The sequence below is a fragment of the Lepeophtheirus salmonis genome, chromosome 1 (assembly GCF_016086655.4).
Source record: "Lepeophtheirus salmonis chromosome 1, UVic_Lsal_1.4, whole genome shotgun sequence".
In the NCBI taxonomy this organism is placed as follows: domain Eukaryota; kingdom Metazoa; phylum Arthropoda; class Copepoda; order Siphonostomatoida; family Caligidae; genus Lepeophtheirus; species Lepeophtheirus salmonis.
Window position 1 is genome coordinate 22819781 of NC_052131.2, and position 27681 is coordinate 22847461.

Consider the following 27681-nt stretch of genomic DNA (forward strand, 5'->3'; position numbering starts at 1 on the left):
TATAAGATATTTCAGTAAGCATTGCTAGATTACCTTTTATAAAATTACCTACATATATACATAGACAGATAAAGATATCAACATCATTATCAAAATATATAAATTATCTTGGACGCATAAAATTTGAAGTTTATTACACATACCAATATATAGTTTTTTGATCGTTTCAATTGTCTCTCGATGATCAACCGGAATTTTCTAAAAGGGAGGGATGAGCGCCCGCTCATCAACTCTTCCTCTTTTTTTCCTTCTTTTATATCCTTCCTTCTTTGTACGTCGGAGTAAGGGGGAAAAAATAATTGTATTTATGATACTAGTATGAGCCTGCCCGTTCCACCTACGCATGAGGGATAATAACGAAAGTGTGATGTGATGTAATGTTTGTTTCGAAATGTATCCATGTTTGTACCCCCACCCAATATAGAAAAGCTGATGTTGTCTTAAGTAATCAAGAAGAAATATTAGCAAAGTAATATGTCAAATTAGTTATACAACGTCATTATTTGGCTTTATTGAACAGATTGAATTCTCATATGTGTTCATTTGAATTGTAGAATCCAAGACGAATTAACAGGTTAATCCAAATTACCCATCATGTTACTACCCTAAAAATTATTGAACAGATTTAACTCTCATAAGTGTTCATTTGATTTGGAGCAATCACAGAGGAATCAACTGGTTAATGCAAGCTTACCTTCCCTTCTAATTTTTAATGGTATAGTGTATATCAAAAAATGTTGCTAGGCAGAAAAAACGGAGGAGGAGGAAGATTCAAAAGATTATTGTATTATATATATAAGATTTATATTAATATAACAATAAAATAGGAGAAGGGGAAAAATGGCACTCCTGAGAAGGGGGGTTTTTGTTTTTTTACATTTTTTTATCTTATTACATTTTATATAAGAGTAAAGTATATTTCAAATATTCAGCATGGTTTTACAAAAGAAGCTGTACTAGAAAAGAACCAGCAAACCCCTCTTAAAGAATTAATAGTGCAACCTGAACCAGTTTTAGAGAATTCAAATGACTGTTTTGATGAATATGAGACAAGCAAAGAAGCTTACATACTTTGGAATGAAGAACTTATAGCTTATACTAGTTATAGTAGTTTGAAAAAAGACTTACTTTCTATGAGACATGAATAATAACTGTTCTATGACAAGTTTAATTTTTAGTGTACCTTTTAGTAAGTATTAATTGTATTTCACAGAAAATAAATTTGTTTCTTTTTGTAAAAAAAAAAAGTAAGTGTTAAAAAAGGCCTAAATTATTCGAAAAAACTATTGAAGAGTATTTTCTCCTGCCGGTTAAAACTTTCAATACCACCACCAACGAAGTCGTTATTTTTTCGCATATGTTTGTTTGTTAGTTATCTGAATTACAGCAAAATTACACCTCCATTTGGATCAAACTTGGTAAGAAGATTATTTTTGGTCTCAGTATTGTATTGGATTTTTAAGCCAAGGTTTTGAACACTATACAGTGCCGATTCTAGTTTAGTATTGTTATGTAAGCCATTGAACACAAAAATAACCATAATAAATTTACCCTTTAAAGTATTTTTTTTAGATCACGTTTTTAGAGTATAATTTTGATTTAGAGTTATATTTCGAAGTGAAATAACTATACATATATGTAGATGAAAGTTAAATTGACAACTGAAAATAACACTGTGCGAATTTGTATTTTAGCGAGATATCAATTGTCACAAGGGATATTTATTACCTTTATTACGTCATTCCTATAAAAAGAAAATGATCTGAAATTAGTTGGTATTTAGTAGTTATCCCATGGCGTTATGAGTCACCAAATGTTGAAATATTCTTTGAGAAATTGTATGCAGATTAAATAGATTTAACTTGAGTTTAACTATTCAACTTTGCAAACACTAATAAAACACAAGAAAAGACAAATCAACATTTGACGAAAAAACATAGGAAATGTTGATGTTTTGATTACTATTACTATGTATTGTATACAATGGTATTATCCAAGATTGCTTTATTAAATAGAATATGAAATAAAAGTGATTCAGTGTATATTAATAAAACATAATTTGTATCTATGAATATACAAAAACTGCACTTTATATAGTGTTAAATCATATATAACATCAATATATTTCGATTTAAGAAATAACAAGGTAGTTGTATGAATAAACTATTGCTCATGGATGCATAAAGCATCAAACATGAAACAAGATACACAGTATAAGTGCTCCATGATGTTAGAAATAAATGTTTTTGATATAAGAACAAAATATGTAGTCGTAGTCTTGAAATATTGCTGGTGCGTGCGTTTGTTTTTGTTATGGGTATTTCATCATTTGTGAGCATTTTCAGCATATCTGAAGAATTGAATAAACTATAAACCCTGTTATGTACAAATGAATTATGTCTGTTTTTGATATATTGATGTTTATAAATATAATTCAACATGTCTTTTACTTGGAATGATCTTGCAATATATAACTACAGTAAAAACGTTCTAGGGTATGTATTTTTTTTTGTCAGGCCTAAAATATAATTGACTTCTATTTGAACCTTAATCTGCCATAATTTCTGAATGGATCGACTCGATTACATATTATGTATAATTACATAGGTCGTTTTATTAACCTTTACATAAGTGATGATCTTTAAAAGCTATTTTTTAAAAACATATATTCATGATACAGAACGTGTTTTATATATGTTTGTAGAAGTTTTGTTAGTTAAGGGTATGTTGGAAATAGGTATATTTCCTTTGAGCAAGGAAGTGATGACATACTCAAGTAAATAGAAGAATGGGCCAAAGAGGTATAGAAGATATGAAACAAACATTAATAATAAAAAAGGAATTAGAAATAACTTTGTAATCTCAGAGGTCGTCGTCTTCTAACAAAAAAATAAATGTATATATTTTAAAATTTGCTTTAATTTCCTTGGAGTCACATTAAGGAAAAAAATAATCTTATATTGTAGACCAAGTAAATCACCTACTAAAAGCTGAATAAACGATTAGATACTCATCTAATAATAACACAGAAATCCCTTTAGTATATCAAAAAAATCAATTATTTCTATAATAAAATGATTTTGCAGTATTACATCATTAGTAAAAAAAATGGAAAATACTGTGTACTAAATGATATAAATATTTGCAGAGTTTGTCAAGGTCAGTTGCAAATACGAATATATTCTATCTTTCAAGGTCACCAAAATAGGATATTGTTGAATGGCGTACACATTTCAAAAATGAAAAAATTGACCACAGGTAAAAAACCAAATGATTATGGATTTTATAAATATTACATATGTTAGATGGATTTTTGAAAATTGTCACGTTATCTTCTACGGAATTTTAATTATAAGGCTTTCTATTTTTAAATATTTCATTGCTGCAATATGCTAAAAAAGAAAAATAATTGTGTATTTTATATGAACTAGAAATAATCAAAGCAAATCAGTACCTTGTGAGACACTTAGATAAAATAGTAGCACAAATATTATAAAAATTGAACTATGTAGGTTGTCATATGAACAGAAGAGTGAAAAAGAATCAACTTAATTATGAATTTCCTCCTTTCAAAATATTAAACTGCTGTTGATTAGTTAATATTCAAAATTGGAAAGGTTACATCTTATCTAGAGTTAATTTTAAATCACCAATCAACATTTAAAACACTAATAAAGGCAAGATTAGTATAAAACAGCTGACAAAAACTCGCAGTTTAAATTTTCATTTATGTAGACCTGATAATAATTTAAATGGTAAAAGTCTGCAAAATAATTTACTACACGTCAAACAATAATTTATTACTTCATTACACATTTAAATTTTCATTGAAATCGTCAATTAAATCCTACATTTAAGTGCTGCATCATTCCTTATAATGAATTCATATTTATATATATTTTTTGTCAGTAGGCATGCATACTTATATCTAAAGGACTCAATCTTTTAATTAAATCTACGCATTTTTATTGTATTTTATCATTGGATACACTAACAAGGGATAGAAGAGCAAGATAACGCAGCTCTGCACTCGTATTTTTTTGAAGCAGGAAATTGCTGGTGCACAAGCAGAGACTGGATATGAACATGCATCCTTGTATAAAAGTGAGGCTGTCAATATTCAAATACGTATGGAAAAATGAACATAAATTGAAAAAAATGGATAAGTAAATTTGCCAAAGTCCTGGACTCCGATCCAGAACTAAATCCTAAGAATACAGATTCTGTGAAGAAATTTGCGAAATATTAGTTTAAATATTAATTTGGAGAACTTCGAAATATGCTTATACTCAAAGTTAACGCTGACCCTCACACGATCCCACAAATAATACAGGTAAATGGAAACTTAGTGAACGTAAGGCTTCCCGGGTAAAATTTATATTTGTTCCTGAATAAAGTAACGCATGTTGAGGGCAAACAAAATAAAAATACAATAGTTGTCATAACAAACAAAGCAGCACTAAAATAAATCATGTACAAAGTGCGACAGGGAAATTTTCCACGTCATCAAAATTATTTTTTTCCCACTAATTAATGTTTCAGATGACATGCATTTTATGAACATCTGTCACATAGTTATCTTTATTATATAACACAACTTTTTACATGATAAGCAACAGAAAAAGACCCTAAGATCAGTAGGCCGTTTTCCAATTGTTGGCTTAGTCCTCCCAAATATGAAATTAATATTCAATAATTGGTGATGATTGTTCACAGCTGAACAAGAGCTTATTTTTATTCAACCAATCAACGTTCAAAGCACTAATTAGTAGAAAAGAAGCAGACACATCGACAGCTGACAACAAAATGTAGAATACTTTTTTGTGTTAGTAAGGTAACGCCTTGATCTATGAACCTATAGGATCGAATATTTTATAAAAATATATAATTATTAAATATGGCATCCTAATATTGAAGGAAACCTAGAGAGATTAATGTATATCATATACATTATTCGATGACATCATAATATATAGAGCACATACTGTTAATCCCAGTTGAGAAGGGATTGACCAGAATTGATTAACTATCCATTTTGCATTTATATATTGCGTATGAAATTAAATCGGATCGAATCCTTGGGTCAAGAGTTTCTGTAAAGAAACTCAGTTCTATCCCTTGAGGATCTCCGGTTTAAACTTGACATAAACTGTTTACGAGAAAGAGTTATAGAAATGTGGCGTTATCAATGTCTAATATTGGCTTGAGCTTCAGTAGACCATCTTACAGGACCTGTGATCGATTTTTGGTTGATACTAAGCAAAAATTTTCATTTTTGATGTTTAACAACAATTTTCAACTTTCTAAAGATAAAGTTAGCCATATTTTATTAGAAAAGGAAATTACAAATACATCACAGGTCTTGAATCTGGTTGCATTCTTAAAGTCTAAATGTTAGAAAAAGATACTATTTCAAGAGGGTATAAAAAATTGCTGTGAAATGCTACTAATATCATTTACTTAAAACCAAAACGATGAAAGGAGCAAGAAAATTTTATTCCCCATTGAACAGTTAGAGCTCATAAATATCAACGATGATATTCATCCTCTTTGTTGGCTCCTTTTGTGATTTGGGACAACATTTCCCCAACACTTCATCGTCATTTGGTCAATGAAGAATTATTCACACTCCCAATATCAAAGTAATATATATGAAATTAATTTGTTAAAATATCTAGATTATTTTTATTTTCTCATATACGTACGGCGATTGACTGGAGATGGGATTGAAACTAGCCGTCCTTCTTCTAATTTAGAGTATCTGAGAAAAAGATTTCAAAAACTACCTCAAAGGGAATGAGTCGTCGTGTCAATAATATTAGATGAAGTTTATGCATGGAAAAGAGTTGAAGATCAAAACTCAAACATTACAAATTCGAACGTCATTAAACAGTGGTTTTTTCTAGTATTGAAGGTAGTAAAAAAGTGGACTCATATCTCTGGCTGTCATTTGTGATGCCCATGCGTCAAATCGAAAATTCTTCGTTCAAGAACTATGCGATGGAGATTTAAAAACCTCAATAATAAGCCCTTTTTCGAATGTTGATAATAAGATTTTTTTACTGTTTGATTGTGTTCATGTTTTTAAAATATTTACAATAATCTGCTAAACAGGAAAATATTTGACGGTCCTCCCTTTGAAGGAAAACTTGAAATTGCCCATTTGAAACACATTGAGGACTGACTTATTCTGGGAGAATTATCCTCCTCCATAAAAATAAGTTACAAATTATCGGATAAAGTCTTGGCTCCACATCCAATAGAACGGACTAAAGTAGAGCTTACAAAATATTTTTTTGATGATTCCACTCTAAAAGGGCTGAAATAATTATTCGAGGGAGAAAAATGAAGGAAACGCCCAATTACATACATCTTGTCAAGCGACTATGGAGTTGTGTGACTGTTCAATGTGTGCTTCCCCCTTCTCGGAAGAGAGATGATCGGAGAAAAGCAATCACCAGGGAGGGTCATTCACAGCAAAAATGCTGCAAGACAGTTATTTGTGAGCTTAATGAGTGGGAAAAATTACCTGAAAAGTCCGGATTGAGTCGAGAAACGTTCTGTACTGCTAAGCATTGTTTTTTTTACTCTCAAGAATCTTCCAGAATATCTCTTAAAGAGGGAGAATATAGATTACATTCTTCTAGGTAACATTTCCTCAGATCCTCTTGAGAAACTTTTTGGTCACTATGAACAAATTGTCCGGAGTTAATTATTGTTTTCTGTACGTCAATTTTTAGTAACCGAAAAAAAAAATCGAATAAGATCCCTTGTCCAATTCCACAAAATGTCACTTCCAGATGTAAACAACCTTTTTTCTGATTTTAAAGAAGTTTTGAAAAAGGAAATGATAGGTCAAGTCCCAGATATTCTGAAAAATCTTAAGTCAGATACTTTTTCAAATCTTCATAAAAATGGAAATGAAGGAGTTCTTTTTTATATTGCTACAAAGGGATCCTTAAGAAAATTAAGTGTCCTTCATGACATGAACTTTTAACTGACCGAACTAAAGTACCTGAACTTCAGATTGTCTTGGTAAGCGAGGAGGCCCATCAACCTGCTAAACAAGTTTTTCTGCAGTCTTTAAATTGTGGAGGGATAGTTCCTCCGTGTGAGCTAGTTTACTTAACTTGCCTCCATACGCTACAATTAAAACAAGACAAATTTGACGTTGGCGATGTACAACCCCCATTTTTAAAAATATATTCACTGGGATCTGTTTTAAAACTGCTCTAAAAATGAAGCTTTTAAACACCTCTACAATTGAAGATACTCTCTCCCAAAATTGCAGTGATGGGCGCTATTTCCTAGATTTTATTCTCGATATTGGCCTAAATTTTTTTAAGGTTTCATGAATGATACCATCCATCCTTCCAAAAAGGGCCATTTACTCTCTAAAAATGTATTCTTAAATCGAAAAAATATCTAAATTAAATTCTCATACCTACTGAATAAAATTCTGGTACCATTTCTCCTATTTTTTTTGGTAATATATAGAATAGTGGAAAATAATTTCATTTGACAGTAGTCAAGGAGTAAATAAAAAATTACTACACATTTCTATAGAATAAATGTTTGTATAACAATTTGGAGCCAGCAAAGAATTCAGAGCTTGTATTTACTGAATTGATATAATTAGGCATATTTTACTTTTGAATGATTAAATTATACTTTTTTTCTGTTATAAATATTACTCTCAAAAATATGAATTTTATTTTAATTTTAAAAATTGAAGGAAAACTACTTAAAATTATAGAAATAAATAATCACCACACTTGATATGATTAATTTGATAAACAATGTATATTGCCATCAAATAAATGATAAATATTTTTAACAATTAATTATTAACAATTGAGGTCTATAAAATACAAGGTGCTTCTTCTATCATTTTTTACCAATGCCACATTTCATACAACAAAATCACACTATCCTGCAGACTATTTGATTTCCAAAAACTGTTATTAAAAACACTATCAACTTCTACAGAGATGTTATCATTGTCTCATACGGCTGTTGCTTCTACGATGGGTGATAAGAATCCAAGAGTATTAAATGTGAAGATCCTTACCCATTCATGCTTCAAATATATATCAAATTCATGAAGTAGAACTGAGGTAAATGCTTGAGAGGGTAAAGGATAAAACGAGTTGACGTTGAGCAGTGGGATTATTGAATCGATTCACATTTCATAGAAGGATTTAGGGATGGCAAGGGAGTGACAGAGCTACGCCGCTCCCTCCTTGACTTCTTTAGAAATTATTGATTAATTTAAAAATTACTTTTGACTTCATCATGATTATGAGGAGCAAGAGATGTTTTAAATCCTCTGTTCGAGTCTTGTCTGAGTTCATGTTTCTAAAGTATATACTAGTCCAAAAAGAGCCATTCTTTATTGAAGACATTGTCTATTATTGGAATGAAAGGGTTAAGGAAGTATAGACAGTCCCATTTACAGGAGCCTCGCAAGGGGAATTAGCCCTCCTGAGAAAATTGCATGCTCCAAGAACAGTTGTTTAATTTAACTGTTATTATAGCCTATACGGTCATTTGTTATAGTCAAGTTGTAGATATATTATCAATTATCATTGAGTGTGATGCTACGTAAGGTAAAATGTGTTAAATAATATTCGAATAAGAGTGAGTGACACCAAATCCCGATATCGTCTGATGTATTTCAATTTAATATTGTAGACGCATATGGGCCTTATGTAAAGTCATCCCCTTTTTTCAATCAATAATATAAAAAGGGATTCTTTCCCCTCGGTTTTAATTGCCGACCTCAATGTTGATATTGATAAAAGGCCATATCCGAATACTTCTATGCTCAGAAAATGAATTCATAGACTGAATCTAATGGACGTTATAAAGCAATTAAATAATGATAATGATTGGTTGCTTTGATATTTCCATACTTATGCTATTATATTTTAAAAAAAGCGTCGTACCTATTCAAACTTCTTCTGACAACAAATTTACAAATTAGAAATCTAAAATTGATTCTGCAAATATTTCATGATAATTATCAAGGAATATTGGGATACTCTAGGAGAATTATTATTTATTCAGTTAAAATGTGTTTTTTTTTATAGTAGTTATTGCAATTGACTTTAGCAAAGCTTTTGACTCTATAAGTCATAATTTTATCCTATTTGCTTTAAAGAAATACCTTTCAAGAAGATTTTTAATCCAATCCGTGCACTTTTATTCAATGGAAAATTAACTATAGTGATTAATGGATTACAGAGTAACCCTATAGTCATAAGAAAAAGCTGTAGACAAGGATGTCCCGTTACTATGTCTATTACTATTTGTGGCTGCAATGGAACAATTAAGTTGTACACTTATGCAGAAATATGGAGGTTTTGGTGTTTCCATAGGAAGTAAAAAACATTTAATTGATCTGTATACAAATGAACTTATACTGATGGTCAAGGGAAATGCGGACAGACAAGTAATGAAAAGAATCCATATTTTACATACCCTCTTACTTTAATTAATTTTCTCTATTTTCAGAGATGAAAATCAATGCAGAAAATACTTCCATTCTTCCTTTTGATAGATGGTGCGCTGGGCCTCCCATAATGATTACAGGATGTAAAGTAGTTGAAAGCGTAAAGAATCAACAGGTTATTTATCTAACTTTGTGAAGCTAAACTCTCAATCCCACAAGTGGCGTCTGCCTTCAGAGGATTTAGCTTGCAAAAGAAAATGGAACTATATAAATTAAAATTAATTGCTCAAAGGATTTATGTGATCACAGCTCCACCATTGGTAGGCGACGGCTCTAAAAGGAAGAGGAAGGGTGGTTGAATAGATTATTTGATAAAAGATACGCCCCTGCCCTGAAGAGACCTCGGTCTCAATTAGGAGAAGGATTAGTACTACTCACAAATATTTTACCAAAAAATTATATAAAGATTTTTACGAAGTCACGTCCAAACCTCAGTTGGAATGGAGTAGATTTATCACTGAATCATCTGTCTATAAGATGTTGATGTTTGGTACGGAATATTCCATCGATATAGTGGCATTGCACTCCTGGGACTGGGCAGCTACACAAAAAATTATATGGAGTAAATTGCCTGTGCTTGGTTCCAATAGTATAATATATTTCATCCACCAAAATACAAACAAGTGTTCTTCTTTAATAACCTCCAAAAACAACCGAGAGAGCTGGAAACAATTGCTATCAACAAGGACGATCTTAAATTTCATGACATGGATCACAAATCGATTCTGAATACTGGAAGATTCTACTACCCTCTGTAGGGATCAGCAAAGTAGCATCTTCCACTTACTCCTTGTTATCTGAAATTTAATACTGGAGATCTGAAATCTCCTGTTGCGTGTCTTATCATCTAGGAATATATAAGGAGCTTAGATCTTTCTCAAAAATGGGAGAGGAGGATTATGCATTCTATGAAATGTATCAATGACGGTCGGAAGCTTACGCCAGAATATCAGATATCGACTAAGTTGATTAGTTTGTCTTTATATTGTAAAGACTGTGGAAGAATATATAATCATGTCAAACACGCCTTTGTTTCCTGTCCACTTTTGAAAATGATAAAGGATTTTGTATTACTTAATTCCAAGTATATTTTAGATTTTGAGCCAAGATATTGGGAAGCAGTTGTGCTATTTGGTATTCCTTCTAACAGGAAGCAGAGTTCAGAAGAGGAAAAAGCAATTAGTGTGGCTGTCATTAATTGTAAAGCTTTTATTGTTCAACAGCTCAGAGATGATAGGGTGATTGACCGAAGAAATCTAAGGACTTACTTATTATCGGCTGTAGCTAGATACACATTTTATCTCTGAGGATTCTCTTATCGCTAGACTCATCATGAAGTTATGCCGCCGAATTAATTAGATATTTTCCATCCATATATCCATATTTTCACTTCGGTAGGAATATACTCTTAGGACAATTATTCGGCGATATAAGATGTATAGGCAAGAAAATAAGGATTGTTCTTTTTCTGTTTTATTTATTTGAGTTGTTTTGCTGTTATTTTTGTTAAATACATTTGATTATGTATATGTGATTATGTGAAACGTCATATTCATTTGTTTGTTTATTTGACTGTTTTGAGATTTTAGGCCTTTTAGAAGGAAATTAATTTTTAAATATATTGTTAAAGGATGTTTTTTATACAAACACAAATTTTCTTTTGTGTTTATTTTTATTTTTGTACATCTAAATATTTATAAATAAAGACATTGGAGTTGAAAAAGTACTAATATATAAATCATATAAAAAACAGCTGATGTTAACAAGGGTCTTAATTGAGTCGTGTCATAAGTATCGCTCCCGCCTTCTCCTCTCCTTACTCTAGTGACGTCCCTTTTGGTGAACTGATACCTTTGCTCAATCATTCGTGCATCGATGTGTATTTCTTTATCTAAATTACTTTTGCAGGAAAGTAATTATTATAGCTGAAAAAAATATAATCTGCAGGTTCATTAGAAAAAAAAAAAACTTAAATTAACATGGTGACCCTGGCCATTTGAAGCATTTTTGGGAGAAGAGCCGCCATGAAGTTTCATTAAATGATCTACACGCAGTTATAAGATAAAATAAATAAACATAAGCCCCTATTCTGTATTTAGCAATGATATAGGGAGAAATTACTCCAATTTTGATCCTCAATTGTCTACTCTAATTCCAACAAGGTCTGAAAGAAGAATTCCAGCCTTTTTTTGGTGCAAATTGTTTTGAAAATTCATAATAAAAAAAATAGATGTGAATTTAAATACAATTATGATCTATGATCCACAATGAAACAAATCTTTCCATTTCCACACATGGTTGCATTTAAACAACCAAGAAATCTCAAAGCTATGATCTTTAATGCCAAAGCTCTTGAACTTTCAAGTGATAGACCTACCTGGTTAAATTTGGGGCTCCAAAAGAACAAATGCAATTACTGGAAATTTCAGGATAGAAGTCTGTGCTACTTAATAAAAAACTGTTGTACATATTCAGCATTCGGTTGACTGTGAGACAACTGGAATAATATATTGCATTACTTGCTCAAAACCCAACTGTGGAGCCCAATAGTTAGGTCAATCAGGAAGAAGATTAAAAGAAAGAGTGAGAGAACATATAGATTACATCGATAAAGGAGAAGAAGCCACTGGATTACATTTATCCGGTGCCCAAAAGATGCATTATCTGAAAGTACAAATAATTAAAAAAGGAAATAAAAATACAAAAGTGATGATAGTAGATTATAGCCTTCCTTATAGCAGTAATTCCTTTTCTACACCCAAAATCATATAAAAGGCAGCTGATATTAACAAGGCTTCAATTCAGTAGTACCATATGCCTCGATCCCGCCATCTCCTGATGCTGTTTTCTTTAAATTAAAAACTATTCAGCTCTAGTATTGCGTCGGTCCTTATTTAGAACCGAGAACCGCGTTCCAATCCGGTCCGGTCCCATCCAGTTCCACTTGTCGGTCCTTAAAGAAGGTAAAATCGATCCTTTGTGACGTCAAACAATGTGTTACATAATAGAATAGATTATATAACTAAGTAATGATATAATATGTTCATAGTATAATGAAAAAAATCCTATTTTTTTAAAGATATGTGCAGTAATCTTAATACATATTTCATATATCTTATTTGGCTTAATAATCCATCGATATTTTATTAAAAAATTCCAAAGACCGAGTGTTCATGATCGGTACCAATGATAGACAGTCCCAAGGACCGATAAGACTAGTCCTAAGACTGGACCGAACAAATAAGGAATCGAAACAACACTATTCAACTCTATTTTTGGTAATAGTTCTCTCTTCAATAATAAAATAATGACGACAACTGCTTTGGAAAATTTAAAAAAAAAATCTTTTTTTTGGTTGCTACTACAAAAAGATACATTCTCATATTTCTTTAATTTCTGGCAATTATCAAATACTTTTTCAGTTTCTTTTAGTTTTACATACCGGGAGGTCATATTTTACATAACTCAATATAGTACGTACATGAATTATTGTATGTAGAAAATTACAATTAAATATTCTATTATATTCTGTAGATCCTATTAATATCCTACCACGTTATCAAGTCTAATTACAAATCTATAGCAATTAAGTAGATTGAATTTCCCTCCCGGGACAATTTTCAATTAATGATGTATATAAGTATACCTACGTAGATAGAGATATGTATAGTATATTACCCATATCATAAACATAATATGTACGTATACTGATTGCGTGACTAGGAATGAAATATACGCGTCTATACGTGTAATGCCTTCTTCTATTGTGTTACATTTATTAGTGACAACATCTTCGTTGTTCGTCTTTTTCTTAAATATTAGTGTTCCTTATCCTGTTGTTATAATTATGAAGTGTTCCTTCTAAATATACGTGTACAAAATATTATGTACGTACCTAAATTCGTTTGCATTTATTAATGAAGCAAAGAATAAAGATGTAACGGAACTCATCCAAACAGAATAATAATTATTCATATATTTTTTGTTGACTGTATAGTTGACGGAACATCGAGATTCGTACTCCTAAGTCATATTATTTGTATGCTCTGCCTTTAGGCTTTGCCCATTATTGGGATTCAGTATTCATACATACATGTACGTACATTAGACCTTACACAGAGAGGGCAACCCTTGTAAAGAAAACAACAGTTAAATAGCTCCGTTATATGTATAGTAAGAGGACCTGTAGACCGTACTAAAAGTAAATTTATGACAAATGATTCGCTTCGTTGTTTTATATATATATATGTTGAAGTTAAATTAATAAATCCGTTAATATGCAAAATAACTATTTAATGTGTATAATAACTGAACTAGACAGTTAATGGGCAAAATAACTGAAAAAGACCGTTAATATACAAAACCATTGAAATTATAAATTTATCATTATCTTTCGGGGCCCTTTCCAGAGACACAAATTGATGCTCGACCAATAGGATAAGCAGCATGTTCACAGGGCTTGATTGAGAGTCAACCCTCTTCCTCAATTCATATATTAAAATCAGGGACGTCATCCACTATAAACCCGGTTGGTATACCGGCTTATAGGTTGTCTTGCGTTCCAACGCGACTAACAAACGGATTCGAGCCCACTGCCGATTGATGTAATATCGTCAAAGACAGCATCATCCAATATAGAAACGGTTGATATTCAAAGTAACGGGTAACTTTGTGTTAACTAGTTGCATTAAAGAATATATAAAGCGGCAATTTTTTATCGACCCGGAGTTACATTGGCTGTTATAGAAGTTTTTAACCTTTTATTTAATATAAAAAAATTAATCTTTTTTTTTTTTCTTCATAACAATGTTAACGTCATATGAAAAAAATCAAATTAAATAGCTGTAAAAATAGATTTAATGTAATCATTAAAAAAATGTATTACATTCTGTTAGACTTACCTTCTCTCTTATACTCAAATAAGCTTCATTCTTATCTGTAATATATAAATACCGTCAATTCTTGCTTCCTTCAATCAAAAACGATGTTCCATTAAGGAAATTAGGACATATATGTGACCATGAGATACAATTTGTTTGAGTAGATATAGTTTGACTGAAATGAGTGAAGCATCTGTTCTTTTGCAAATAGTCTTGCTAATTCTTGTAAAAAAAGTATTTAAAAAATGAGTTTGATTCAACTTAAAAGCCATCCATCAAGTAACAAGTAATTTATGAATGTATTGAAACGTGTGTGGAAAACTGCCCTGGAGAAAATTGCAAGTTAGGAAAATTGATCGGGAGAAAATTGTCCGTATTTTGTGTACAAACTTCATGATTAATAATAACATATGATAAATTTGCTTCATATTATTTATGACAAAAATCTAAACATATTTGTTTGCTCCGTCGGTCAAGAGAGTACCTTCAAGTGTGAGTGAAAGGCTGAGGAAAGTCGCTCAGAATAATCAAGAAGTCAATCCTGATCCAACATAAAAAAGAACTCCGTCTTCATCGATGTTAACAACTCTTGAACGATCTTAAGCACAACAGAAACCGGGTAATTTTTTGGTGACAAATTGAGAAACTGACCTGCAAAGTCCACCACCCGAATATTGATGCCCTGAAGACGTCTGTTAACCAGCAGTGGAGGATCCTGAAAAAGGACTTCGTTCCCAATGTGTGCAAGAATTTCTGGAAGCGGTTGGAGGCCGAGGGTGGACAGTTCCATAATTGACGTATATTGCCATAGTAAAAAATATTATAAAATAAAATTTTCTATGTATAACATCATCTTGATCAATTTTGACTACATTGAGGCAGGTCTCAGAACTTTTTCTACACCCGGTATGACCAGTTTTACATCTCCGGGCAATACAAAATTTGCCACTCTCAAAAAATTTAAAGTCAAATTGCAAGAATGAAACATTTCTTAAAAATAATATTTTAACTTATACATATATTCAAGGGAGTATTAAGTCATCTGTAAAGAAAAGAAGAAATGAATGTCATGACGACTTATGTATAGCACACAAAAAAATATTTATTTTGATCCTATCCTTCTCTGTTGTTGTACTTACATCCTCAACCAACCTTCTTTTCTTCATTTTTGTAACCAAGAATTTATTTCCCTCATTTTATTTATAATTAAATAAATAATAAGTAACTATTAAAAAACCTGGTTTTCTTTTAACAAGAAAAATGATTAAGAATCAACGATTTTATTTACAGCATACCATTTGTTAGTGTTTATGTATATATATATATAATATAGGAAGTTGGGTCAGGTAGAGTCTAACTCCACACCTTCAAAATGTATTAGTATATACATCAAGATTTATTTATTAAGGGTTATGAGCTATAAATCTTCTTTGGTAACTTCTTGTACCGTTAAATAATAATTCTTTCAAAAATAAGAAGATAATATTATTTCAGCAGATGGTTCAGTACATAAATATGTATAAAAATTTGTCATCATTGTTTATCAAAGGATGTTACGATTAAAAAATGTTATGAGTCATGAATGAAAAGCTTTTTTATAAACCCCAAAAAATATTAAATATTCGTCCTCACCTTTATTAAGCGACCTCTCATCCAAAATGGAACAACAGAAGTTGAAAGTTAGGCAATTCTTCCCAAATTTGGAATTATTATCCAATAATTTTAATAACGAGCATGGGTAATTAATGCTTAGCGTGTCATATTAAAAAAAAAAAAAAAAGACAAGAAAGGGGGATATACAATCTAGGATTGTAAATCCTAAGCATTTTTAGCGTGCAATATTTTGTTTTGATTGCCAACCTGAATAATATTATTTATTTTCAATGGCTTTTATCAATTGTCAATATCATTATGATATTAAGGAGATAATATCTCTGTATAATGTCGTAACTGAAATTATAGTGTAGGATAATAAATGTACTTAAGAATTGATGTAATATTGAATATGCATTGATATGAGTATTTCAATGCTAAGTATAATACTTGATTGCATTAACATAAAATAAGACTATTTAATGTAATTAACTTCAATGATCAGAAAAGATGTAAGAATTGAAGGTAATAATATTAATTAATTTGTCCTAAAATGTGATGATTATTTAATATCTTGGAAGTTTTTTGTTTTTTTTTAAAAACCCTGGTATAGGGACCTGAAGCTTACAAACTGTCATGTTGTATACGTCTAAACCTGATTTCTATCCCGTTTTAACTTTTTAGTATGTACCTATAATTGTTTAATTAAGTATTTCTCAGGACATCATAGAAATATGTGTGTACCAACTGATTTGATCTCTCTCTAACTCATTGATCCTCCTCCACGGAGCTACCTACATGACAAATATTTTGAAAAACGAATCATCTTATTTTATCACTACACTACATATTACATATACTACAAAAAGGAGAAAATTTTTACGGAACTTTTTCGATGTAAATGTATTTTTAGAGAAAGATTGTACAAGAGTCGGAAAAAAGATATTTTTGGAGGTTTCCTAAGCTTCTTTGAAGGGAAGAAAATATAAATGATTAGTAAAGGATGAAATAATCTATAAAAAAAACAAAAAAAACGTCAATATCTCTTTGGTTTTTGCGAAAAACACATGGATTAGGTATAGGGCCTTGAATTATTGGTATATTTATGATTTGTTTGGATAATAAGTATATTTATCAAGTATTTTGTAGCAAATAAATGGATAACGAAGCATCAGTTAACACAAATATATATAAGATAGCTTCAAAAAATGTCAATATTTACTTCATAGTCTCTCTGCAATACATGTATACAATACACATAATATGTTTTTCATTCCTTCATTTTCCATGAAGAGGATTTTAAAGCTTTTGTATTCATTCTGGCAGTATCTTTGCGTAAATTTCAAGTATCACATAATTTGAGTGTGTGTACTTTTTAAAAACGGAGAATAACACTGAATATATATTTTTTTGAACTATTATAAATTCAATATATATTTAGGCTTGTGAACAGAACAAAAATTGAACGGCGTTCCATATATGTAGAAAAAACTTAAATATAGTTTGCCGACGAATAATAAAATATCCACATAAATCATTTCTCGTCTAGCTCTTTATTTGACATTAACAGAAACTGCTTCACAAAGTAGTCATCCCTCTGTCTAGTCCTCCTCAGGATCTATTTGGCCAGGGAGAACACACGCTCGCTGTTGGCACTGCTATTTATATATATCGGCCAAAATCAGTTCCCACGACATATATAAGGATCGAGGCCAAGTCAAGACCGAGGTTATAAAGTTTGAGACGAAAATTGATACAGAGACTGGTATTTTTAGTTCGAGACCAAACCAAGACGGAGTGTATTAGACCCTATACCAAGACGAAGTCTTTGATGTGTCGAGAAGGAGACGAGACCAAAACCATATAAACACTCTATCAAGACAAAGGTCAGACAGTAATTTGTTTGCTATTTCTGTTTCGATATAGCAATATAAAGATCAGAACCGATTGCAAGACTGCCATCAGCGATATAATATCGCCATATCGTAATTGATCACCAATCAGAGAAAACTCCGATCAACAAACCAGGAAATTTATCGATTGGCTACTGAGCGATTTTGGAGATTCTTGACTTTGAGCATAGCGTACCCATGAATGTAATCCTTATGAAGAGTGTGGGAGAGTTGAACTAGGAAATCGCATATAAAAATCAGTAATAAATAAGGGCCTTTTTTTTATTCAATTGCCTTATATATATTTAAAAAAAAAAAATTGAAATCTTGAAAAAGAAGAAAATAGCAAATACTTATTTTACCACAACAATAATCAAGGATTTGATATGTAGTTATTGGAGTTCTTCCTGGAGCATATAATGGATTAAATATTGACATAGAAGTGAAAAGTTCCTTTTCCATTGTTTGATATACAAGTACATAAGTAATTTGGATAATTCATCATTACCTTGGTATTTTATTCCTTTAGATTACTTCTGAATAAGTAAATAATTGTACAATTTGGATACTCAACATTTTGTTTCAATTCTGTGCCTTGTAGCATTTTTACGCATCTCATTGGGTTCAAAACTTTATTTTAATTGTTAGAGTATTACATGAAAACAAGGACTGGTTATGAACTTTGAGAATCCTATACGGAACATGACAGAACAAAAATACGTGATTTGTACTGTAAAATAACAATAATAAGAGAGTACATATCTTTATAAATTCTTTATGACAAATATTTGATTATAATTATAAAAATAGCGGTTTTTTTATTCTCCCTAGAATCAGCCATTCAAAGACTGGTATATTTAATAACTGTTTACGACATAGTTGTAGCACGCTACAAAGGACGAATCTACTAAATACTTTTTAGTACCAACCATTTAAAAAAACGTACATAGCGATGAACAATGCATCTGGAAGCAAGTTATATTTATATTCCGGCATTATGTCACAAAAATGACAAATTTCATCATATTCAGGATTTTGATTCATTTTTCCTTTTTCTTTTCAAACAAGAAAGGTTGAGAGATACAATTAAAATCCCATAGTAATACAAGTAATTATAACATGCTCATCATCAATAACTATTGTTGGACGGTCCTTGGACGCATACTCTGTCATTATTGGTAAGATTATCAATTCAATGAAACCAATAATGAATAAATATTACCTAAATTATCATTAAGAGTTAGCTACAAAAAAGGCCATATGTTTTTGGTTTTTTTTTCAAATGATTCCTATCCCTTTTGACAGTCGAGGTTGAGAGTGGATAAAAAGCTAGTTGTGTAGTAAAAAGAATAAAATCCCAAATTTTCGTTCCTAGTCTGTTTTGCAAAAGTATCATAGAAATAAAATGAGGCCAATAAACGGAATTACATACATTTCAGTGAGCCCTTGAACTGGTAAAATAATTAATACAATAATTGGTTCAATTATATAGGTATCATTACCATATTCATGGTTGTTTTTAATTATTAAATATTAAATCAACCTTCTTCCCATAGCGTACATGGTTTCATTTTTGAATGATCTTAGAAGGTCTACTTGTTCAACGACGCATATGACGCTGATAGTCTGTAAAAAGTATGTGCCTTGTACATACATACCTATATGTTAAAATATTTAATGATTTTAAAATCTAATTAACACGAAAATAGTAATAGGAACAACGACTACTGGAGTAATGACAATTCCTTTGATTCGTTTCCTTCAGGGCAAGCGAAGTAGGGATCATGCATTGGTATAAAATAACAGTTCTAACCACTATGAAGCCACACTTATCAAATATCGAATCAAGAGACATGACGAACAACAAATCCATTCTTTGCCTTTTTGTTATGATTGCCATATCAGGGACCTCAGGTCAATTCTTTAATGTATTCAATAACCTCTTTCGCCCCTTGTCAACCCTATTCCGTGGAGGAGACGATGGAGGGACTCCTAGGCCACAAGCTACGGGGAATGATGAGCTCTTTCCTACCGACTGTGGAAGGAATCATAAGACTGGACGAGGAAAGCTTTGCTTCCCGGATGGGAAGCTGTGCGAGACAAGTAAGACGTTTATTTATTTTGTATTTAAGTGTTAAATGTATATAGAATGCAACATGTCTCAAGTTACAAGGAAAAGTGAAAATGTTACACTTTTATTTAGATAGATATAATTATAAACATTTTCAGTAGGCAATTTTGATTTACATATTTAGGGACAATGAATGCATTTGTAAAAGAAGTCAATGAGTCTATAAAATTAATTTGAAAGACAGACAGTGAAAAAACAAAGCCCTGCTTACAAGTTATAATCTATCTTAGGTAAAACACATTGTTCCATTCACTTTACGATTCTTAAATCAATTTTATAAATATAAACAACACTTCGAGATGAACTTACAATGGATATCTGATTTATATTTTGATGTTTGACCTTTTTACTTTAATAATTTTATACAAAATCAGTATTCATTTTTTTTTTCATATTTTTGTTTTTCTCAAAGATGGTATCGTACAAATAGGATAAATTTATGGTAAAAACTCCTACCTAATTAAATGAAGTATTTGATAAAAACATAGTAATTTTTTACAACAAATATAATGTAAATGTATATCAATACATACTAGACAACTAATATATATTTTAGTTGAATAATATTTGAATTGAATGGTTGAATTATTATTTGTTTTTCTAAATCAATCAATTATAGGCAAATAGATCGAAAAGTGTTTGATATATTATGCACCCATGTAATTGCAAAAACTACATTTTGTGATCTTGGCAAGATTTTTATGTATTTTTCATATATATAATTATGTGAATAGAGCGTTTCCATGTGGCTTCCGCCTTGTAGATGTCGGCTATATTATGAGCCTAAACATAGAACTTTTATATATGGTTAAAAACCCTTTTTTCACTAAAACTATGGAAAATGGTGAACTACTCCAGTGTATTTGAATGTTAAAATTGTTTTGAGAAATAAAATGAGTTTAAATCTTTGAATTTAGATCTGTAAATTATGGTTTTATTACACAGGGGAACCCTCATTTCGTACAAATGAATTAAAGCCAAAAAAGGAATTTATCTTTGAGTGCAGAATCTAATACGGATCTCATTTTATCTCTCAGTCATCTGAATTATGAAATATCTTGGATTACATTAATTCGGGATTATTATTGTTCAGAGTCTTTTTTTACCCTTAAAACAATCCCGAAAGTCAAAATATGATTAATAAAACATATGTGAAAGTGTTTTTTATCATTATTTATTATTGATTCTGTATCCTGTTTTGAACTCGATATATTTCCATTTTTAGACTGAAAACGAAGTCTATTCTTTAGACCCTTATAACTTATTCATAATACATATATTGATGAAGAATGTGATTCCTTATATTATAAAAAAGTATTCCAGGTATAATTGAAAAAAAGATCTATTTAAAAAATATACATCTCCCAGGATTTTTGCTTTGCAAGTGATTTTGAAATATCATCTACTTATCGTGAATGGATCACTTTATTGTTTCGATCCTGGTATCTCCTTCCCAAGGAAGGTGTTCACTCTACTTCCTTATGAGGTCTGGTAGTTTTCCTCGAATGAATTCTCCTTCGATCGTCCCTCCTGGAATTCGGAATCCGAATATCTCTTCGGATGAATGCTTAGGTTAGAAGTCTTTGAATGTCTGATACTCCTTTTACTAGGAGATGATACAATTTGATTATTGAGGGAGTTGATACGATTTGACTTAATTGAATGAAACATCTTTTTGTTTTTGTTTTGTAATGTTCCTTTAATTATTGGTGAGACGGAGTTGTACTGATTAAGTATCAGTACAACCTTATACTATTACATTTACTCCATCTAAACTATAAATCCTTTGGAGACATCCATATACAAAAGGTATATTTCTCTCTCTTTGAATCGCCGGGGCACCAACGTACACACATTGAATTTATGAGAATAACTTCTCCCGAGTGCGTTGTCCATGAGCTATGGTGATTCCATGTTTCTTTTGAAAAATATTTCTAATTGTTGTGGAAAAGTATTAAAAAAGTAAAATTAATTCAACTTAAGAACCATCTAGCATGTAAAAAATAATTTATGAATGTTTGAAAACATTTCATTAGGTGCTCCGTGATATCGCAGTCGTTTAGTTCAACTTATAATTTTAAAAAAAAGATGTAGAAAGTCCTTTATATAAAACTTAAAAAAAAAATGAATGTGGCTTTAGATGAAGTTTAGAAAGTTAGCTAAAATTCTCCTTGGTATATCACGGAATATTTTTTTTTTTTGAATCTGTTATAATTATGTTTTTATTCTTGAGGAGAGAATGTCTAAGTTTTGAGTGAGTAGCTACTAGTATTGAGTTTCGATCTGGAACTCCTAGACCGGTTTAAGACCGGTATTTTTGGATGGACCGAATTAGTTCGGTCCAATAAAAAAGCTCGGTCTAGACTGATATTTTATAAAAATTCGGTCTAGATTGGTTCAAAGGAAAAGTTCGGTCTAAATCGGTCCAAATCAAAACATCGATCTAGTTCGGTCACAAAAAAATCGGTCTAGACCGATTTTACAGATAAATTGTTTATAACATCACATCATATGTTTTTTCAAGTACAATGACGTTATACGAAGTTTAAACAGAGATAGCTCGGATTAATTTTGATCACGCCGTCTTTTATATGTATACAGTATTTGTTCTAAAACTTCGTGTTTGTGTACTTTTGAGATTTTTTGGAAAAAAATAAATGACAGTTGATCTAAAAAAAATTTCGAAGACCAAAAAAATATCGGCCCTTAAATTGAAACCGAAAAGAAAAATCGGTCAAAGTGAGACCAAAAAAAAAAAAAAATCGGTTAAGACCGAACCGAAAAAAAAAAAAATCTGTGCTGGCCTTAGTCTCAACATTCGTTGCTACGTCACATAGAATAATTGACGGAATAACTAAAAAGAGGAAAAACACACTCATTGACGTCACGAGGGATCGATTTTACCTTCTATAAAGACCGACAAGTGTGATTGGAATGGATTGGGCCAGACTGGACTGGACCACGGTCCGCAGACCTAAATAAGGATCTACACTCACACGTAGCCCACGTGTGAGTGTACTCAGGAAAAACTGAGAACAACATCAACGACTTGTTCGGGAGTTATCTTCCACATTATTAAAACAAAAATTGTAAACTACTTAATAACTCAGTATATATCTAATTTATTGAATAGTTTCATAGTTCCATAATTTGTTTATTTTGTTATTTTTTTTAATTATGAGAAAAAATTAATGAGTCAACATGGAACCCTTCCTTGATTATTAATTAAGTCTTTTGCTCGTTAATCGACAGAAAATTAATTGACCATTTGAACATAATTTGGAATTAAAAGTTTATGTGTATATAAGTATGTTCGTATAGTTTTTAATCATTAAATCATCTTGATTCTAGAGACTGTCTAATTAAAGTATTTAAAAAGATTTGCTACAATGACATAATACTTTAATTTTATCAGAATTATAATTTATTTGTCAAATATGTACTTATCAGCAAAATGTATCTTTTAACAAATACGTCAGGGCATTGTGTAAGTATGCATTCAAAGTTAATAATTATAATAGTATTACTCGTATGTACAAAAAATACTATTGAAAATTAAAATTAGGATAATCTCTGAATGTTACAATTTCTTATGATGTATGGACAATAGGCGGATATCCTTCTAAAGTACATTAGTGTGATTACACTTGAATACGGGAACCAATTCATCAGTGAGGTATGGTGTGAATGCAAGTTCGTAATATGGGTAGTCTTAAATTATTCGTCTTCAATTATTCAAGTTTATCTGCAGAACCATTGGCACTAGAACCAGAAGAGCCACTCCCCCTCTTTCATTTTTGCAAATTTTTTAGCTTTATCGTGATATAAAAAATTCAAATGTCAAAATATCCAATAATTTTCAAAAAGTTTTTCAAAATTATAAAAAAAAGGCACCTGCAGCTGCTCCTAATGACGTGCCCATTATATAGTTTGGCCCCTCAATTGCAGATACACTCTGGAGGGTGCTAGTATATCCTCTATGTGATAATGATAATAATCATTCACGGAGTTGAATTATTTTGTCGCTATACGGCGCACTCTCTGTCGTCTTATTTAAAAACTAATATAAGTAAACAAAGCTCTATTAACTAATGAGTTGAAAAGTCGTGGGCTCAACAAAGAATCCACGTTTTTGAATTATTATTATTATTGAGCAGGGTCCTCATAACATTTTTCTAGGCATTACTTAGCTTGAACGGTATTTTTTTACCATCAAGGAACAGTGTAAAATTAAAACAGAAAATTGTTTTTCTCATCCATTGTCTTGGAAACAACAAAATTAGCGTCTCACTTAGTAGATTAACTCACAAACTAATGCTGATGGTCATGAAATTTTGATAGAGCTGTCTTTAAGTAGGGTACTAACTGAAAATGAGTTGATTTTTTTAAACAGCGTAATCTTTGGTTGAAGCAACTTTTCAGCCCCTGTGTTACCATTTCAAACTACCAAAGGTAACCCTTTTGACTTTTCCATATTTTTCGTTTATGGCAGTGGAGTTTTATAAAAAAAAGACTTCACATTTTGATGAAAATCTAATAACCCAAGGTTCCATCTCTATTGTTTCTCAAAGCAAGCATCATTAGATTCCACATAGAGAATTCATCTATGATTATACAATTGCGTTCAAAAATTGATAATAGACATACCAACGATAAGAGTAGTAAACCTCAAAACTAAGTATTAACCTTGACTGTGATCCACTCATTAGGAATTTCATAGCCACTTGGATAGCCCGACCTAATGGCTTATACTTTTTTAGTATTTGCCTTGTCCATTTTTTTATTTTTATAAGGATTAAATAATAAATTTTGCAGGAGTTTCCGTTTATGTAATTATTACTATGCTGTACAGTCTAAATGTATTGGCGCCTATAATGTCCGACAGGACTGAAGGTCATTAATGTGGTTTTCTTATTATCATATTTTTGTTTCTGTTGATGATGGTTGGTAAATAATTCTCTGAATATTTTAGTACAAAACTCGTTTTCTACATTTATTGTGTGCGGATTCTTATTTTCATCCCTTTGTTGTTAAGGATACTTATATATTATTTAACAAATGCGTAGCATAGACTATATATATATATGGAGTGGTTTGTATCTTTCCTCCTTTGACCTTTGTCTAGGAAAGAGTTTGTATATTTTGCAAAAGGATAAACAAACCGTCTATTGAAACATATCTTTTCTTTCCGCAATCCCTGTAGCGTGAGAAAACTTTCATAAGATTTACAATAAATTAATTAAGATGATTTTTAATAATTTCCTAATAAGGAGGCTTAATTATTACGAAAGACTTCCTCCATCTATGAGATGGGACCGACATCAAGTTTTTCTCCTGCAAATAGTCTGTCTCTATGAGATTTTATTATATTTAAAGGATTATTGAACAATTTTTTATTGGATATTTATTCTAGGGGTTATTTACAAATTGAAATTTTGTTCAAGTAGTCGTAACTGATTGATAGTATTGGATCGGTTGTAGGACTGATTTTCCTAATCTTTTTTGTTGCCATAAAAGACTGATGAGATCCCTTCCTAGGAATGACATATTTCTTTAGATAAAACTGCAGTTTTTGGGTTTTTTAGAGCAATCCAACACAACTGATTGTACAAGTTACAATATGTACTTCTCAATACATCTTACTTACTTATAATATATATATAATATCAGGAATTTTAACTTTCAACTATTAATGCTGTTCACGTGTCATTTTTGACAAATCACAATTGAATGAAACTTAAGTGCAAATCAAGTCCTAATTGTTCATTTCGATCCATTAAAATTACTTATTTATCTTGTACCTATTTGAGGACAACGGAACTGTGAGCACTTATAAATTTATAATGTGCCGCATAGCATTTATCAATTAGTCATATCCATTTAAAAATTTCATTGATCCCTTCATATTTGGAACATCTACTGGAAATTCAATGACTGCATTATTTTTATCAAAAATATCCTTAAATTTATTTCATTTTTTTGGTGGTAACTTGTACAATCACTACTAATACAAGTCACAAATTGTACATAACTTTTCTAAAGTTTAGAGTATAAACATTGTTGTAAAAATAATCAAATGTCATATCGTATAGGTTGTAGATAATACTATGCAGAATTCTGTAGACCATTGGACGAGAGTTTGATTTATATAATATATATTTTGTGTGAGTCTATTGACTATTTTTTTATCTTTTTTGATTCTTTGTATTATATGTACGTCTTAGGCGTGTTTCTCTCTCCTGTTTCCTGTTTCTTCCATATTGCTAATACTATTATATATAACTACAGGATAAGAATGAGCTGATAATTATTTATAGTTTTTTTTTGCACAGACCAAAAACTGTGCTCTTGTTCATTATAAGATATTTTAATAAAGAGAAGAAGTGGTGGTTGTCCTTCAAAAACAACTACCTTCATGGGTTGCTGACCTTTACTCGTCCTAGATGAAACATTTCAGATTCTACAAACCAGACAATACTTTATGTACTCCTACGTATTATACATAGGCAGTGATGAAAATCTTGTGTATAATGGGCATGTCAAAAAAGAAAGAAAACGAAAATCAACATGGTAACCCCTGAACATCTGAGGAAGTTTTTGGACAAAGACAATTCATTCTTCAGTTAACTAACTGAAAAAAAACAAACACGTGGCAGCTAAAAAAATCACAAGATTTAATTCATTATATTATAACATCATATTATTCAACTAAAAATAATATTTCATCTATTTGGAGTTAAAGATTTAATTGGACTTTCTGTTACTCAATGAATATGATACTTAAGTTAAGCGGAAGTAGTCGAAGCAGGAGATTATGAAAAGGACGCTAGACTGAGTTTATTTCGATGTATGTTTATCATATATTTGAATAATATATTTATTTATCTAGATTAATAAAGTCTGTTTGTTTGTTTAGTTGATTCTCTGAAAAGAACTCAACTTAACAACAAGTGTGGCTTGTTTTATTTTCCACAACAAAAGTCCTTTTTTTTAGAAAATAACTTCTTAAATTGATTTGGGGGCAGGGGCTACAGCCTCCCCTGCGGACGCCCTTAATTGCTCTTAAAAGTCGATAAAAAGAAGAAGAAATGTATAAAGTGACAGGAGCGTCCGCAGGAGATGGTCTGGAAGGGCTGTAGCCCCCCTCTCAATTAAGGTTTTTTTTATTTTCTATAGAAAAGTGAATATTTGGATTTTTTTTCTTAAAATATTTAATTTAAGTTTTGAGCTTTTGAATTTGTTTTCCAAAAAATGTAATATTCAAAGTGTATTTTTTGAAATTTTTGACAGAAAATTTAATATTCGAAATTTAATTTTTTTTTAAATCCAAAAAATTTGATGTTTTTGTGAATAGTTGTGGATTTTTGGTATTTTTTTTGCTGAAAAAATTAATTTTTAGCATTTTTTTCTTCAAAAACTTACAAAAACCAATCCCTCACCCCCAAAAAATATAATCCAGCGGGTTCCCCTGAGGGAGCACCTATATAGGGTGCTCTTTAATGTAGAGCATATCCTTAACATAAAGTATATGCTAAGAGTATTCAAATGAATGAAATCGCACATGTGTTTAGGTCAACTCATATTTTATACAACTCTATACTATATACAGGGTACTAGGAAAACTGTCTGTGGAAAATTGCCAGTTAGGAAAAGGGTGCGTATTTTGTTCAA

The 27681-nt window shown here is 30.8% G+C and overlaps 1 protein-coding gene across 1 annotated transcript in view; it reads left to right on the top strand.

Moving 5' to 3' along the window:
- The first annotated feature begins 2424 nt into the window (after window positions 1-2424).
- The window catches only part of LOC121123935 (uncharacterized), a 46670-nt gene continuing 21413 nt past the window's right edge, over window positions 2425-27681 (top strand). The window contains exons 1-2 of the mRNA XM_040719010.1: window positions 2425-2495; window positions 19645-19982. Coding sequence (XP_040574944.1) covers window positions 2440-2495; window positions 19645-19982 — 394 coding nt within the window. The 5' untranslated portion in view covers window positions 2425-2439. The remainder of the gene's footprint in view (window positions 2496-19644; window positions 19983-27681) is intronic.